Consider the following 16267-nt stretch of genomic DNA (forward strand, 5'->3'; position numbering starts at 1 on the left):
TTGCATATTAGTAACACAATTGGCCCATAAAAGATGTATTTTCTCACAGAAAAAAATGTATGAATATTTAAAGGCAAAAACCTGTCACAGTGATCTTTGAAAACTCTAATCAGTTCCAGTGGAGCTACATTTAAAGAAATATGGCCTCAAGGCATTTCAGAGACATCACAGAGAACTTTATTTACTGTGCTCAGAGGGCCATCTGCTGGTAAACTATGTGAACTACCAGTATCACTGCTCTGACTAGAGGTTTGGAATAATAAAAACACACGGTGGTTCCTACCAGGAGAACTCCAAAGTGCGTGAGATGGTCACACAGGCACGTGGTGTAGTTGGAGTTGCTGTAGTTTGTTCTGCAGCCGTGGTTGTCCCAACCTCCGTGTCCGTCTGGAACGACAACACACACACAAAATCTTAAGCCCACACCGCTCAGTCTATCGAGCGGTTTATAAATCCAGTGCGAGAAAAAGGTGATTTAAACCCACTGCTTTTATTGAAGTTCCAGAACACGCACTGTAAGTCCTTGTGGAGCTTTAACAGAGATTAAAATGAAGCATTACTAGTATTACAGGAGCAAAGATTTATGTCCCCCAGTGGCTGCGTAGAATATTACCATCGATATCTGGACTTCTACACCGATTCTATTTTCGATACCAATGTTATTGTGACAGAAATGACATTAAACTTCATACCGTTCTTCACTAAACAAGCACCAGCTTCTCAAAACACCACACAGACACATTCACACTAGAGCTGCAACTAACGATTATTTTCATAATCGATTAATCTGTCAATTATTTTCGCGATGAATCGAATAATCGTTTGGTCCATAAAATATCATAAAACCTTAAACAATGTTGATCAGTGTTCGTCAAACCTGGAAATGATGATGTTCTCAAATGTCTTGTTTTGTCCGCAAATCAAAATAATTAACTATTAATGATTTATTTGTTATCCAGAGCAAAGAAATGAAGAAAATAGTCACATTTAAGAAGCTTAAACAATCGGAAGTTTTAATCATGAAAGAAGCTTCAAACTGATTAATCGATTATCAAAATAGTTGTCGATTAATTTAGCAATCAATTAATAGTTTCAGCTCTAATTCACACATGTCGTCTGCTTTCTGGGAATGAGCCCCCATTTCTGCTCATGACTTGCCTTAAGGCAACCAGTCATGATACCAAAGAAGCACTTTCCTCCAGTAGTATTATAGACACTGATTTTACTGTATTGGGTGTGAGATGATGGAACATGATTTGGATCTCCTCGTCAAGGTCCTTGATTGGTGAGATGGCATTGGTCACACTGGCCGACACTACAAAGGTGTTGAGGATCTGATCCTTTTGGTTGCTCTGTAGGTTGTAAGAGATTTAGTTCTTTACCGTTGCAAAAAATAAGCCCACCAGAATACTTTAGAAAACCATTCACACCGTACCTGGAAGAGTGTTGGGATTCCATAGAACTGAAACTGGATTCTTGGTGGACTCTGGTTTGGGCCGACCTGTGGGAAACTGTGACGGATGATGGACGGCAGGGATATGGTGACCACCGTATTGTTTAAGGGTTTCCTGTTGATAAAGATCTACAAGAAGAAAACCTTTCTTAACTCTCTTTTAAATACAGACTCACTATTTTGTCAGTCAATGTTCATTTTCCGAACCTCGGGCATTGTGTCTCCGCTATGAAACGACACCCCAAACGTCAAATTGTCAAATTGTGACGGAACGATGTCCACCACTGAGATGGCAATGGCCGGTGCAACCACAGAGCAGGAACCATTGTATCCGACCAACATGTCTCCAACAGTCTCCATGATATTTAGAATACTGTTGTGCAATTGACAGGACAGAGGAGGGATTAGTAAACAGATGTAAAACAGGAAAAGCTGAGCAGGTTTTACCTGTTAGTAAATGGCATCGTGTTGTTGTCAGACTCCAGGTCTGGAGTGACCACACTGACATGAATGACGTCCACCAGCTTGTTGAGAACTGTGACCAGAGCCTGGTAGCCGATGGTGGACTCATTGTGTAGTAAACACTCAATTGTCTTCACCACGTCCGGTGCATTGTCTGCAGCAGAGATGGAAAGAGTACTGAAATATTCTACTCAAGTAAAAGTACCACTATTTTGATAAGATTTTACTCAAGTACAAGTCAAAGTACTGGTCTAAGCAAAGTTACTTAGTTCCTTTTTTAACAAGGTTCTTTCTTGTGTCGTGCAAAAAGGACAAGGGGACTCAAATCTCATGAATTGCTTATGTAAAGGCAAACCTTTACATATAAGTGCTGACAAAATAAAATATTTAAACACAATGTGTCAGTCAAAAGTCACAAATGCTTTAACTTTCTTTCTCACCCAGGGAATGCCAATTCACCAGTCCTCATCACCTACCTGTCCTCATCATTCACCTGTCCTAATCACCTACTTGTCCTCATTTCTCACCTGTCCTCATCACTCACATGTCCTCATCATTCACCTGTCCTCATCACCTACCTGTCCTCATCATTCATTCACCTGTCCTTGTCATTCACCTGTCCTCATCACCTACCTGTCCTCATCACCTACCTGTCCTCATCATTCACCTGTCCTCATCATTCATTCACCTGTCCTTGTCATTCACCTGTCCTCATCACCTACTTGTCCTCATCATTCACCTGTCCTCATCACTCACTTGTCCTCATCATTCACCTGTCCTCATCACTCACTTGTCCTCATCACTCACCTGTCCTCATCATTCAGTAACTTGAGTAAATGTAATTAATTACTTTCCACCTCTGTTTATAGCATATATAGCAATAGATATCAAAGCACATCATGCAGAAATCACAGTATAATTTGTAAACACTGTAAACCGTGTGTGTAACTGACCAGTGGTGATATTGACCAGTTCCATATCAGAGATGGTTTCCACCGATGAGTTCATCCCTTGGGTACTGTTAGTGTCATAAAAACAAGATGGAAGGATGCTTAATGCTTTTCTGAATTTATACACTTTCAGGAGTCATCATTACCCTTTTCATAAAGCTACTCATTTGCTAATAGAATGTCAATCATCTGAGGCCACCATTATCACCACCTGCTCTTGGCAAAGGTTGTGATGTTCTTGAGTGATGAAACCTTACATATGAACTGCAACCTCTTTTATTAAACCCAATATGAGATTTGCATGTGTAATATTTATTTTGTGATGCACTAAACACAAAATTGGCATTTTATAAAATAAGGTGTCAGGTAAAAGTGGTGCAAAATGACTCCAGGAGCGCCCCCCTAAGGTTAAACCCAGTAGGACAAAGCAGAAGGTCTGGGTCACAGCCCAAAATAAACAAAAACGTTTATTGTCAGCCATTTTGAATTTTCCATCCATATTGGCGATTTGCCCATTTGAGTAAATGAAAGTAAATTAAAAATATATACTGCATGTGAGTGACTTAAAACAGTTAATTAAGAAAGTAAAGGAAGAGAGAAAGTATTCTGTAACAGAACATAATCCATCCTCCCCTCTGTGTCGATTTATTTGGAATGTTCCACTTTCTGTTTATAAGGCAGGCGGAGATTCCGGTGACAGAAACAGAGAGAAGACGAAGAACAGAGAGGACAGACATGTGGTAACTGCCGCTTTAATGATCCACACATTTCTTAGATTTTCTTTTGACGCTCTATTCACACATGCTGTTAACATCCGACCTGAGTGATCCGATCACAGGTGTTCAGAATACACCTGCTGCTGCAGCTAATGTGACGTCACTGCTACACGTGTAACGATCAATGTCTAGTCGTGTGTGTGTGTGTTGTCAATGCAACTGTCACAATTCACTGTTTTCAAAAAATGTCCTATTATGGTATGTAGACAACTGTATAACTATAAACTGTAAAAAATGTCTGCAAAATGTAAAAGTATAGTATGTAAACAACTGTCCAAATATGTCCAAATATAAACTGTCGAATATTTCTTAGTAAAGTATGTTATCAAAAAATGTATGAATATAAAATATCAAAAATGTCCTAGTATAGTATGCGTCAGTGTCTGGACCACATAGGTGGTGGGAATGTCTGATTTCTGTATTAGTATGATCTGTCTTGTTACTGTTTGTTTGTAGTTTAGACCTGTATTTGTGATATGCTTTGATTCTTACTGTTTTGTTTTGAATGGGATGTTTTAATATGAACATTTAATAAAAACACTTTTATTATTATTATAATAGTATGTTGTCAAAAATCAATCAAAAAATCATAGTATAGTATGTCGTCCAAAATCATTCGAAAAAGTCATCGTATAGTATGTCGTCCAAAATCAGTCAAAAAAGTCATAGTATAGTATGTCGTCCCAAATCATTCAAAAAAGTCATAGTATATGTCGTCCAAAATCATTCAAAAAAGTCATCGTATAGTATGTCGTCCAAAATCATTCGAAAAAGTCATAGTATAGTATGTCGTCCAAAATCAGTCAAAAAAGTCATAGTATAGTATGTCGTCCAAAATCATTCAAAAAAGTCATCGTATAGTATGTCGTCCAAAATCAGTCAAAAAAGTCATAGTATAGTATGTCGTCCAAAATCAGTCAAAAAAGTCATAGTATAGTTTGTCGTCCAAAATCAGTCAAAAAAGTCAAAAAAGTCATAGTATAGTATGTCGTCCAAAATCAGTCAAAAAGGTCATAGTATAGTATGTCATCCAAAATTGGTCAAAAAAGTCATAGTATAGTATGTCGTCCAAAATTCAAGTCAAAAAAGTACATTTAAGCAGACACTTTTATCCAAAGCAACGTACAAAAGAGAACTCAAAACCTCAGAGAGGTTGCAGCTTTAAGCCCCAACACTTATAATAGACACTTGATTTGCAATGCAAATCAATAAGAAATATAGAGAGTTTCCCCTATTGCTGTAGAACCCATTTGTTAACATGTGTACTGTACATAGGTGTGTGAGTAAACCTGCTGATGCTGGGGCAGCTGGTGCTGGTGCTGGTGGGGCTGGTGGTGCTGGTGGGGCTGGTGGTGCTGGTGGTGCTGGTAGTGGGGCTGGTGGTGCTGGTAGTGGGGCTGGTTGTGCTGGTGGGGCTGGTAGTGGGGCTGATGGTGCTGGTGGTGCTGGTAGTGGGACTGGTGGTGGTGCTGGTGGTGGTGCTGGTAGTGGGGCTTGTGGTGCTGGTGGGGCTGGTTGTGCTGGTGGTGCTGGTAGTGGGGCTGGTGGTGCTGGTAGTGGGGCTGGTGGTGCTGGTGGTCAAAAAAAAAATCAGTCAAAAAAGTCATAGTATAGTATGTCGTCCAAAATTGGTCAAAAAAGTCCTAGTATAGTATGTCGTCCAAAATCAGTCAAAAAAGTCATAGTATAGTATGTCGTCCAAAATCGGTCAAAAAAGTCATAGTATAGTATGTCGTCCAAAATCAGTCAAAAAAGTCATAGTATAGTATGTCTTCCAAAATTGGTCAAAAAAGTACATTTAAGCAGACACTTTTATCCAAAGCAACGTACAAAAGAGAACTCATAACCTCAGAGAGGTTGCAGCTTTAAGCCCCAACACTTAAAATAGACACTCGATTTGCAATGCAAATCAATGAGAAATATAGAGAGTTTCCCCTATTGCTGTAGAACCCATTTGTTAACTTGTGTACTGTACATAGGTGTGTGAGTAAACCTGCTGGTGCTGCTGGTGGGGCTGGTGGTGCTGGTAGTGGGGCTGGTGGTGCTGGTGGGGCTGGTGGTGCTGGTGGTGGGGCTGGTGGTGCTGGTAGTGGGGCTGGTGGTGCTGGTAGTGGGGCTGGTTGTGCTGGTGGGGCTGGTAGTGGGGCTGATGGTGCTGGTGGTGCTGGTAGTGGGACTGGTGGTGGTGCTGGTGGTGCTGGTAGTGGGGCTTGTGGTGCTGGTGGGGCTGGTTGTGCTGGTGGTGCTGGTAGTGGGGCTGGTGGTGCTGGTAGTGGGGCTGGTGGTGCTGGTGGTCAAAAAAAAAATCAGTCAAAAAAGTCATAGTATAGTATGTCGTCCAAAATTGCTCAAAAAAGTCATAGTATAGTATGTCGTCCAAAATCGGTCAAAAAAGTCATAGTATAGTATGTCGTCCAAAATCAGTCAAAAAAGTCATAGTATAGTATGTCGTCCAAAATCGGTCAAAAAAGTCATAGTATAGTATGTCGTCCAAAATCGGTCAAAAAAGTCATAGTATAGTATGTCGTCCAAAATCAGTCAAAAAAGTCATAGTATAGTATGTCGTCCAAAATCAGTCAAAAAAGTCATAGTATAGTATGTCGTCCAAAATCGGTCAAAAAAGTCATAGTATAGTATGTCGTCCAAAATCAGTCAAAAAAGTCATAGTATAGTATGTCGTCCAAAATCGGTCAAAAAAGTCATAGTATAGTATGTCGTCCAAAATCAGTCAAAAAAGTCATAGTATAGTATGTCGTCCAAAATTGGTCAAAAAAGTCATAGTATAGAGAAATGAGAAATATAGAGAGTTTCCCCTATTGCTGTAGAACCCATTTGTTAACTTGTGTACTGTACATAGGTGTGTGAGTAAACCTGCTGGTGCTGCTGGTGGGGCTGGTGGTGCTGGTAGTGGGGCTGGTGGTCAGTGCCGGCCCTGAGTAATTTGGTGCCCTAGGCAAGATTTTAGTTGGCGCCCCCTTGCATCGCAGCAGTCAATTTCACAATCAACTTTCATACAATCACACAGAAACTGCATGTGTGTATTCAAGATTTTATTTCTTGAAGTAAAAAATATCACACCAAATAAAAACTAAAGAAAGAAACAAGTGATAAAATTAAAAAGTGTCACTGGGCTGTGCAGAGGTAGATGGGACAGCAGCACCTGATGCTGTGTCACTGGGGGTGGTACTGAAATATTTTAAAAGTGCATCTGAAGAGAGAAGAGAAGTATATGTGACGACTGCATGTTACATTTTAATAAAAAAACAGATGCTTGGTGTGCTATACATGAGACTAATATAGACTAATAATGAAAATGTGATGAGATTCATTCAACTTTATTGTCATTGCAATGCAATTCAGTCTAACCAGAGTGCAAAAACCAGTAAAGTGCAGTGAAATGAATATATATGTATATATAGCCTATGAATGATATGGGAAAGCTAAGGTATGAAATATTAACAGTAATACACTTTAACTGCACTTTAACACTGATGTAAACTTTAACAAGCATAAACTGTGACACATAAAACCAAAGGCTTACAACCACCCTATTACAAAGGGGATGGACAACTTAAAGCATTTTAACTGACATACAAGCAGGAAAGACACCTGTAAAATAACACCTGAACAGGCCTAATGTTAAGTTTCCAAACGTCCCTGATGAATTTAAGGTGGAGTAACATTAACACACGTCGACTCAGCTATTTATTGATTATTAAACAATGTTGCTATCGTCTGAAGTAAGCTAGCAAGCTAACACTCTGCTCCAACATCCAACAACGGTAACTACGATGCATTATTTAATAATCTTTGCTATGACTTTATGTCGCTGTGGGCTTATATAATATTTCGAAATAATAGTAATAATGGCACTGGTAAAAAAAAAAAAAAAAAAAAAAGTATTTATAATTAAAAAAAAATAATTTTTTTTTTTTTTCCTCCGTTTTCGGCGCCCCCTGCGGATGACGGCGCCCCTAGCATTTGCCTATACTGCCTATGCCCAGGGCCGGCTCTGAGCGAGGACATGAACGTTGATTAATCACAGGTGGAGCTGCTCCTGCGCAAAGACACACTGATTTAAAAGCCTTTGTGTACTTTCCGTGACTTGGTACATTCCACTCCTCCCCTCTGTGTCGAGCTATGTGGAATGTTCCACTTCCCTTGTCGGAGCTTCTTCCAAGCCGAGACAGAAACAGGAAGAGGACGAGGAGCAGCGGGAATAAACACATGGTAACTGCTGCTTAAATGTGAGCCACACATGTCTTAGATTCTCTGTTGACGCTCTGTTCAAACCTGCTGTTAACATCAGACCTGAGCGATCCGATCACACGTGTTCAGATTACACCTGCTACTGCTGCTAATGTGACGTCACTGCTCCTCAGCAAACACACGATCACCGTGTAACCATGTACGTGTGTTTTCAAGAAACTGACTTTGTGTCAAATATGTCATGATACAGTATGATGTCAACAACTGCCTCTTCATACTGTCCATAATGTCCAATAATATGTCAACAAAAAGTTAAAATATGAACTGTTTATGTAAATATAACTGAGTATATCGATTATTTAGTAAACTGTCCAAAATGTCAAACAATGTCCTCAACAAAAAATGTCAACATACCATTTAAACTGTTGAGTATCTAGTATCTAGAATATCTTAAAAAAAAAACCCTGTTCAGGAGCAGTGGTTTCGTAGAATAAATAAAAGTGCCTGTGTTGATATGGACCAATATATAGTTGACAATAAAAACCTTTTAATGTATTTTACTCACATTTCTTCACTCATTTACTGCAATGACCACATTTGGACACTCTAAACTGGATACTACTTTGTCTCATCATGTCCCATGACTGAACACCTACAAACAGCTGCAGTTAAAGACACAGTTCATGTGTTTTCAAGCATCGTTGAATGAGGTCATTATCATCAGAATGTAGGGCAATAAGCGAAAAAAAACCCAAGCCATGACTTTACAGTGAAGAGTAAGAAGAGGCTTTCACCAGTGCTGTCACTAAATACATCAGAATCCTTAAATGTTGAGATTTTAGAAATGTTTTTAGGATTTTTAAAGTCCTTTACAGTGTAACTCATCTACAGCATTGTTTGCAGCAGGTGCAGGAGGACCTGGCTGACCTGGAGGAGGACGAGGACGAGGACGAGGACGAGGAGCAGCACGGACAAATGTGTGGTAACTGATGCTTAAAAATGATCCACACATTTATTAGATGTTCTGTTGATGCTCTGTTCACACCTGCTGTTAACATCTGATCCGAGTCATCCGATCATAGTTGTTCAGATTACCCCTGCTACTGCTATTGCTAATATCACGTCAAATGATGATTCTCAAATGTCTTTTTTTATCCACCAACCAAAAATTATTCAGTTTTAATTCCTTCTTTGTTACAAGGAACAATGAAACCGGAAAATGTTCAACATTTATAATAAAAAACAAACAATTAATCTATTATTAAAGTATTTGACAATTCATTTAGTTGTCGTTTAATAATGCTGTAATCGTTGCATCCCTACTTTATATATATATTTTTTTAAAATCATCAGAGAAATCATATGATTTATTGCGATACTTGCAAAATCATACATTGTGATACACTGACACAACAGTGACCACTTGGCACCATCTAGTGAACTGAAAGGTTCATTTATTTTGTTTATTTGTAATGCTAATCCACAAAAAAGTTTGACGTTTATTTATAACATCAGTTCAAAACATTGTTATGGAACAAACCATGACTCTTTCACCTGTCATTTCATCACCTCACACGGACGACGTTAACAGCACTTGTCAACAGAGAGTTTAATGTGTGCACATCATTTTTACATTGTTAACAGGTGAAAACTAGGGACCACTCAAAGTCACAAAATTCTATCAATAAATACACCATTCAATAATGACTACAATGTGCCATTCATTCATTGATTCAAATTGGAATGAAATACATACACGTCTTATTAAATGTGACATTCATTCATTCATTCATTCAAATACCAATTCATTTGATGTAAAAAACAACATATAGAATGACTTGACTGTTGAATGAATGATTTCATGGTCCTGTGTTGCAGTGCATCATCAGTTGATTTGATGCTGATGGGTGACTTTGACACGTTAAATCAATTCATGATGCACTGCAACACAGGACCATGACATCATTCATGTCAAAGTCAAGTCATTAGATATGTTTTGTGGTATTTGAATGAATGAAAGTCACATTTAATAAGACGTGTATGTATTTCATTCCAATTTGAATCAATGAATAAATGTCACATTGTAGTCCTTATTGAACGGTGTAATTATTTATTGAGTGAATTTTGTAACTTTGAGCGCTCCCTAGTTTTCACCTGTTAACAATGTAAAAATGATGTGCACACATTAATCCCACAGAAGTCTAATTGATGTGCTGATCATTTTTAAGCATCAGTTGCTGGACACCGGTACCCCGACTGTGTGGTCAACAGTCTAGAGAGTGGACCCCTGTCAATCTTTTTTTGTGTTTTTATGGCTTTTTTTGGGAATTTTGTTGGCCAAAAATGTGTAATAAAATGGTATAACCCCCTGTTGTTACCAGTGTGGGGAGCCGGGGGAGCACAGCCCAGCCCCGGCCCCAGTTTGGCCCCGGCGCCGGGGCCAAGTGTTCGGAGCATGCTGGACTTGAACCAGCCACAGCCGGACTGGCACAACCTCCTCGCGGTTGCGAACAAACCCACCACGCCACGAACCCTTTGGAGGTTTGGGATGGAGCTCCGGGCGTTTTTCACTCTTCACTTTGGCTGTGGAACCTTAAACGTTGAAGTATAAAGGAACTGAACTCTCCACGTCAGGACTGAAAGGCAGCTCTTTAACCAGTTGAGCTAACTGTCCACACTCTTCCTTATGTTTTCTCAGACTTATTTACACTCTGCGTTGAATAGCATGCCTAAAAATTCACTTCATCCAAGTTTCGAACCCCTGACCTGAGGAAGTCCAGTCTTTCTCTTAACCTTGTGAGCTATTTGTCCTCACATGGTGTGTGCCAACCTTTGGAAGTCTTTCAATAATAGAACCCATGACTTCAAAAAGACATCAGACTGATGAAATATTTTAGAACGTTTGTCCCCAAAAGTGGACAACGTTGTTGGTGTAGTGGTTAGTGCTCTTGCCTTTGAAACAAGACTTTCAGGATTCAAGACCCATTTGGAACAAGTAACTTTCTGGAGTTTTTCATGTTCTCCTTGTTTGTGCGTGGCTTTTCTCCCGTTTCTCTGGCTTCCTCCTACAGTCCATCAATCATCTACCGCTTTGTCCTACACTGGAGGGTTGCGGGGAGTGCTGTGCCAAGCTCAGCTGTCATAGGGTGATAGGCATGGTTCACCCTGCACTGTTCGCCAGTCCATTCAAAACATGCAGTACGGTGATGAGGTAAATTTCTGCTTAAACATTGACTTCATGTAAGATTCGAACCCCTGACCATAGGAACACCAGTCCACATCTGAACCGTGTGAGCTATTTGTCTTTGCATGCTTTTTCAATCAATTTGGAAGTCTTTCAATAATACAACCCATGGCTTCAAAAAAATGTCAGACTGATGAAATATTGAAGAACGTTTGTCCCCAGAATTAGACAGCATGGTTGGTGTAGTGGTTAGTGCTCTTGCCTTTGAAACAAGACTTACAGGGTTCGAGACCCAGTTTGAACAAGTATCTTTCTGGAGTTTTTCATGTTCTCCTTGTTTGTGCATGGCTTTTCTCCCGTTTCTCTGGCTTCCTCCTACAGTCCATCAATCATCTACCGCTTTGTCCTACACTGGAGGGTTGCGGGGAGTGCTGTGCCAAGCTCAGCTGTCATAGGGTGATAGGCGTGGTTCACCCTGCACTGTTCGCCAGTCCATTCAAAACATGCAGTACGGTGATGAGGTAAATTTCTGCTTAAACATTGACTTCATGTAAGATTCGAACCCCTGACCATAGGAACGCCAGTCCACATCTGAACCGTGTGAGCTATTTGTCTTTGCATGCTTTTTCAATCAATTTGGAAGTCTTTCAATAATACAACCCATGGCTTCAAAAAAATGTCAGACTGATGAAATATTGAAGAACGTTTGTCCCCAGAATTAGACAGCATGGTTGGTGTAGTGGTTAGTGCTCTTGCCTTTGAAACAAGACTTACAGGGTTCGAGACCCAGTTTGAACAAGTATCTTTCTGGAGTTTTTCATGTTCTCCTTGTTTGTGCATGGCTTTTCTCCCGTTTCTCTGGCTTCCTCCTACAGTCCATCAATCATCTACCGCTTTGTCCTACACTGGAGGGTTGCGGGGAGTGCTGTGCCAAGCTCAGCTGTCATAGGGTGATAGGCGTGGTTCACCCTGCACTCTTCGCCAGTCCATTCAAAACATGCAGTACGGTGATGAGGTAAATTTCTGCTTAAACATTGACTTCATGTAAGATTCGAACCCCTGACCATAGGAACGCCAGTCCACATCTGAACCGTGTGAGCTATTTGTCTTTGCATGCTTTTTCAATCAATTTGGAAGTCTTTCAATAATACAACCCATGGCTTCAAAAAAATGTCAGACTGATGAAATATTGAAGAACGTTTGTCCCCAGAATTAGACAGCATGGTTGGTGTAGTGGTTAGTGCTCTTGCCTTTGAAACAAGACTTACAGGGTTCGAGACCCAGTTTGAACAAGTGTCCTAATGCGTGGAGTTTTTCATGTTCTCCCCATGTGTGCGTGGCTTTTCGCCGGGTTCTCTGGCTTCCTCCCAACAACATGCAATATGGCGATGAGGTTAATTGGTCACTCTAAATTGACCAATTGAGTTCTGTGAATCTGCTATTGAAACACTTGTAAATGTGTTGAAAGGTTGTTAGTCTCTAAAACTCCATGCACAAAGAATCTTGTTGCAAGCTGGGCTTGAACTAGGAACCTCTCGCTTCAAAGGTAAGAGCACTAACCACTATCCCAACTACTTTGTCCATATTCGGGGACAAACGTTCTGAAATATTTCATCAGTCTGACATTTTTTTGAAGTCATGGACTTTATTATTGAAAGACTTCCAAATGGTGCGAAAAGCTTGCAAAGACAAATAGCTCACACGGTTCAGACTTGGGCTGGCGTTCCTGTGGTCAGAGGTTCGAACCTTACATGAAGTCATTGTTTAAGCGGAAATTTACCTCATCACTGTACTGCGTCTTTTGAATGGACTGGCGAACAGTCCAGGGTGAACCCCGCCTATGACAGCTGAGCTTGGCACAGCAGCCCCCACGACCCTCCAGTGGAGGACAAAGTGGTAGATGATTGATGGACTGTGGGAGGAGGCCAGAGAACCCGGAGAAAAGCTGCGCGCACACACAAGGAGAACATGAAAAACTCCAGAAAGATGCTTGTTCCATATGGGTCTCGAACCGAGGTCTTCTTGTTTCAAAGGCAAGAGCACTAACCACTACACCAACCACGCTGTCCATGATGAGGGACAGATGTTGTTAAATATTTCATAAGGCTGAGGTCTGTGAAGTCATGAGTTCTATTATTGAAAGACTTCCAAATTGGACAAAAAAAGCATACAAGGACAACTAGCTCACATGGTTCGGACAAGGACTGTCGTTCCTATGGTCAGGGGTTCGAATCTTACCTGAAGTGGAAATTTACCTCATCACTGTATTGCATGTTTTGAATGGACTGGCCAACAGTCCAGAGTGAACACAGCCTATCACCCTATGACAGTTGAGCTTGGCACAGCAGCCCCCACGACACAGTGGTAGATGATTGATGGACTGTGGGAGGAAGCCAGACAATGTGTAGAAAAGCCACATTCTCACACGGGGAGAACATGAAAAACTCCACAAAGATCGTTGTTCCAACTGGGTCTCGAACCAAGGTCTTCTTGTTTCAAAGGCAAGAGGACTAACCACTGCACCAACTGTTTGGGCTATTAAGGAGGACATGTATCGTTAAATACCTCATTAGTCTGAGGTCTTTCTGAAGTCATGTTTGTGCTCATCTGTTATTGAAAGTCGTCCAACGTTGAAGAAGAAGTGTGTGAGTACAAATAGCTCACGTGGTTCAGACAAAGACTGGAGTTCCTGAGGTCAGAGGTTCAAATCTTAGATGAACCAACTTTTTAAGTCCAATATTCTACACAGAGAGTGAATAGGTGTGAGAAAACCAGAGGAAAAGCATGGACAGTTAGCTCAGCTGGTAAGAGAGTAGCCTTTCAGTCCTGATGTTGACGGTTCAATTCCTTTATAGGTCAAGGTTTAAGGTTCCACAGCCAAAGTTAAAACTCAAAAACGCCCGGAGCTCCATCCCAAACCTCCAAAGGGTTTGTGGCGTGGTGGGTTGGTTCGCAACCGCGAGGAGGTTGTGCCAGTCCGGCTGTGGCTGGTTCAAATCCAGCACGCTGCGAACACTTGGCCCCGGCGCCGGGGCCAGACTGGGGCCGGGGCTGGGCTGTGCTCCCCCGGCTCCCCACACTGGTAACAACAGGGGGTTATGCCATTTTATTTCACATTTTTTTTCCCCAGAAAATTCCCAAGAAATCCCATAAAATCACAAAAACAAAATGACAGGGGTCCACTCTCTGGACTGTTGACCACACAGTCGGGGTACCGGTGTCCAGCAACTGATGCTTAAAAATGATCAGCACATGAATGAGACTTCTGTGTGATTAACGTGTTCACATCATTTTTACATTGTTAACAAGTGAAAACTGGACGAGTCAAAGTGGCAACATTAAATCAATAAATACACCATTAAATAATGACTCACATGTGTCTCACATTCATTCATTCACATTGGAATTAAATACATAAATGTCTCATTATTAAATTTGTCATTCATTCATTCATTCAAATACCAAATTCATTTGATGTAAAAACAACATATAGAATGACACACATCATTATTTAATAGTGTATTTATTGATTGAATGTTGCCACTTTGACTCGTCCACAGTATTCACTGGTTAACAATGTAAAAAATAATGTGAACACATTAAACAGAGGCTCTGTTGACAAGTGCTGTTAACGTCCGTGTGAGGGGATGAAATCACAGGTGAAAGAGTGATGGTTTGTGTGCTAAACACAAGTTTAAATGCGACGAGTCTCTGATGCGTCTCCAGTGTCTGACGTGAAACTGCGTCGATACAATAGTGCGACTTTTCCAGCTAATGTTGTTGTGGTTGCTACGGTTACACACAGGATGTGACGCTGTTTGAGAGAATTATTAGTAGAAAAACTAATACAGTGAAATATGGCGTATTCTTTTTTTTAGTGTATAGTTTTTTTTAACTGATGTTACAAATAAACGTCATTAAAAATTATTTTAATTAAATAAATGAACATTTCAGTCCACTAGGTGCTGCCAAGTGCTCACTTTCACAAGCGCTGTTGTCTAAGTATATCTCATGGTGTCTGTGATGATTATTTAAAAAAATATAAAACAAGTAGAGATGCAACGATAACTGCATAATTAAACCATTACTAAATTTATTGTCAAATACCTTAATAATCGATGAATTGTTTTTTTTTTTATTACAAATGTTGAACATTTTCCGGTTTCTTTGTTCCTTTTAATAAAGAAAGTGAAATGAAAGGTGTGTGTGTTTACATGTGGAGCAGTGACGTCACATTAGCATTAGCAGGTGTAATCTGAACACCTGTGATCGGATCCCTCAGGTCAGATGTTAACAGCAGGTGTGAACAGAGCGTCAACAGAACATCTAAGAAATGTGCGGATCATTTTTAAGCAGCAGTTACCACACACCTGTCCCCGCTGCTCCTCGTCCTCCTCCTGGTCCTGGTCCTGATCCTGGCTCCGGCTCCTGGTCCTGGTCCTGTTCCAAACAAAGTTGTAGATCAGTTACAAAGACTTTAAAAATCCTGAAAACATTTGTAAAATCTTAATATTTAACAGAGGATTCTGACGTATTTAGTGACGGCTGTGAATGGAATCACTTGAAAACACATGAACTGTGCCTTTAACGGCAGCTGTTTGCAGGTCTTCAGTCAGAGGACATGATGAGACAAAGCAGTGTCCACTTTAAAGTGTTCAAATGTGCTCACTGCAGTAAATGAGTGAAGAAATGTGAGGAAAACACAGAAAAACCTTTTTATTGTCAACTATATATTGATCCATATCAACAAGGACACTTTTATTTTGAAATTCTGCTAAACCACTGCTCGTCAACAGTTTTTTTTACTTAATCTGCCCCCTACTGGCCAGACTAGATACTCATTCTAAACAGTTTTAATGGTATAGTGAATTTTTTTTGTTGATGTACTATATTTGGACATTTTTGACAGTTTACTAATAATGAAGATATTTTTTTAGGACATACTAGGACACTTTTAGACAGTTCATAGTTTAACCTTTACACCACTATAAATACATGAGTAACTTTTTGGATCTTTTTGTATTTTTTTTTTTAACGTACTTTTACTTTTTCTTGAGTATATATTTGAAGAAAGAACGTTACTTTTACGCCGTTCCATTTGGCAAAGTGACGGTCGTTACGTAATTTTTTAAAAATCTTTTTTTATTACATGCGCAATCTATTTCTCTTCCTATTTTAAAGGCTGTATTTATTGTTTTATTTAGAATATTATTATTTAACATTTGAACATTTT

The 16267-nt window shown here is 40.1% G+C and overlaps 1 protein-coding gene and 1 long non-coding RNA gene across 2 annotated transcripts in view; one reads left to right on the top strand and one right to left on the bottom strand.

Moving 5' to 3' along the window:
- LOC131457998 (adhesion G-protein coupled receptor G2-like) overlaps positions 1-16267 on the bottom strand; it is a 40951-nt gene that overhangs the window by 3359 nt on the left and 21325 nt on the right. Inside the window, exons 5-13 of the mRNA XM_058626579.1 lie at positions 5635-5928; positions 4931-5212; positions 2869-2933; positions 1901-2069; positions 1661-1826; positions 1436-1582; positions 1227-1352; positions 486-531; positions 284-387 (exon numbers count right to left, since the gene is read on the bottom strand). Coding sequence (XP_058482562.1) covers positions 284-387; positions 486-531; positions 1227-1352; positions 1436-1582; positions 1661-1826; positions 1901-2069; positions 2869-2923 — 813 coding nt within the window. The 5' untranslated portion in view covers positions 2924-2933; positions 4931-5212; positions 5635-5928. The remainder of the gene's footprint in view (positions 1-283; positions 388-485; positions 532-1226; positions 1353-1435; positions 1583-1660; positions 1827-1900; positions 2070-2868; positions 2934-4930; positions 5213-5634; positions 5929-16267) is intronic.
- On the top strand, positions 7720-10113 carry LOC131458000 (uncharacterized). The gene is made up of 3 exons (XR_009240045.1): positions 7720-7871; positions 7951-8049; positions 8754-10113. It is a non-coding gene; the product is annotated as an uncharacterized LOC131458000 (long non-coding RNA).

This window comes from Solea solea, chromosome 4, assembly GCF_958295425.1.
Source record: "Solea solea chromosome 4, fSolSol10.1, whole genome shotgun sequence".
NCBI classification, from domain to species: domain Eukaryota; kingdom Metazoa; phylum Chordata; class Actinopteri; order Pleuronectiformes; family Soleidae; genus Solea; species Solea solea.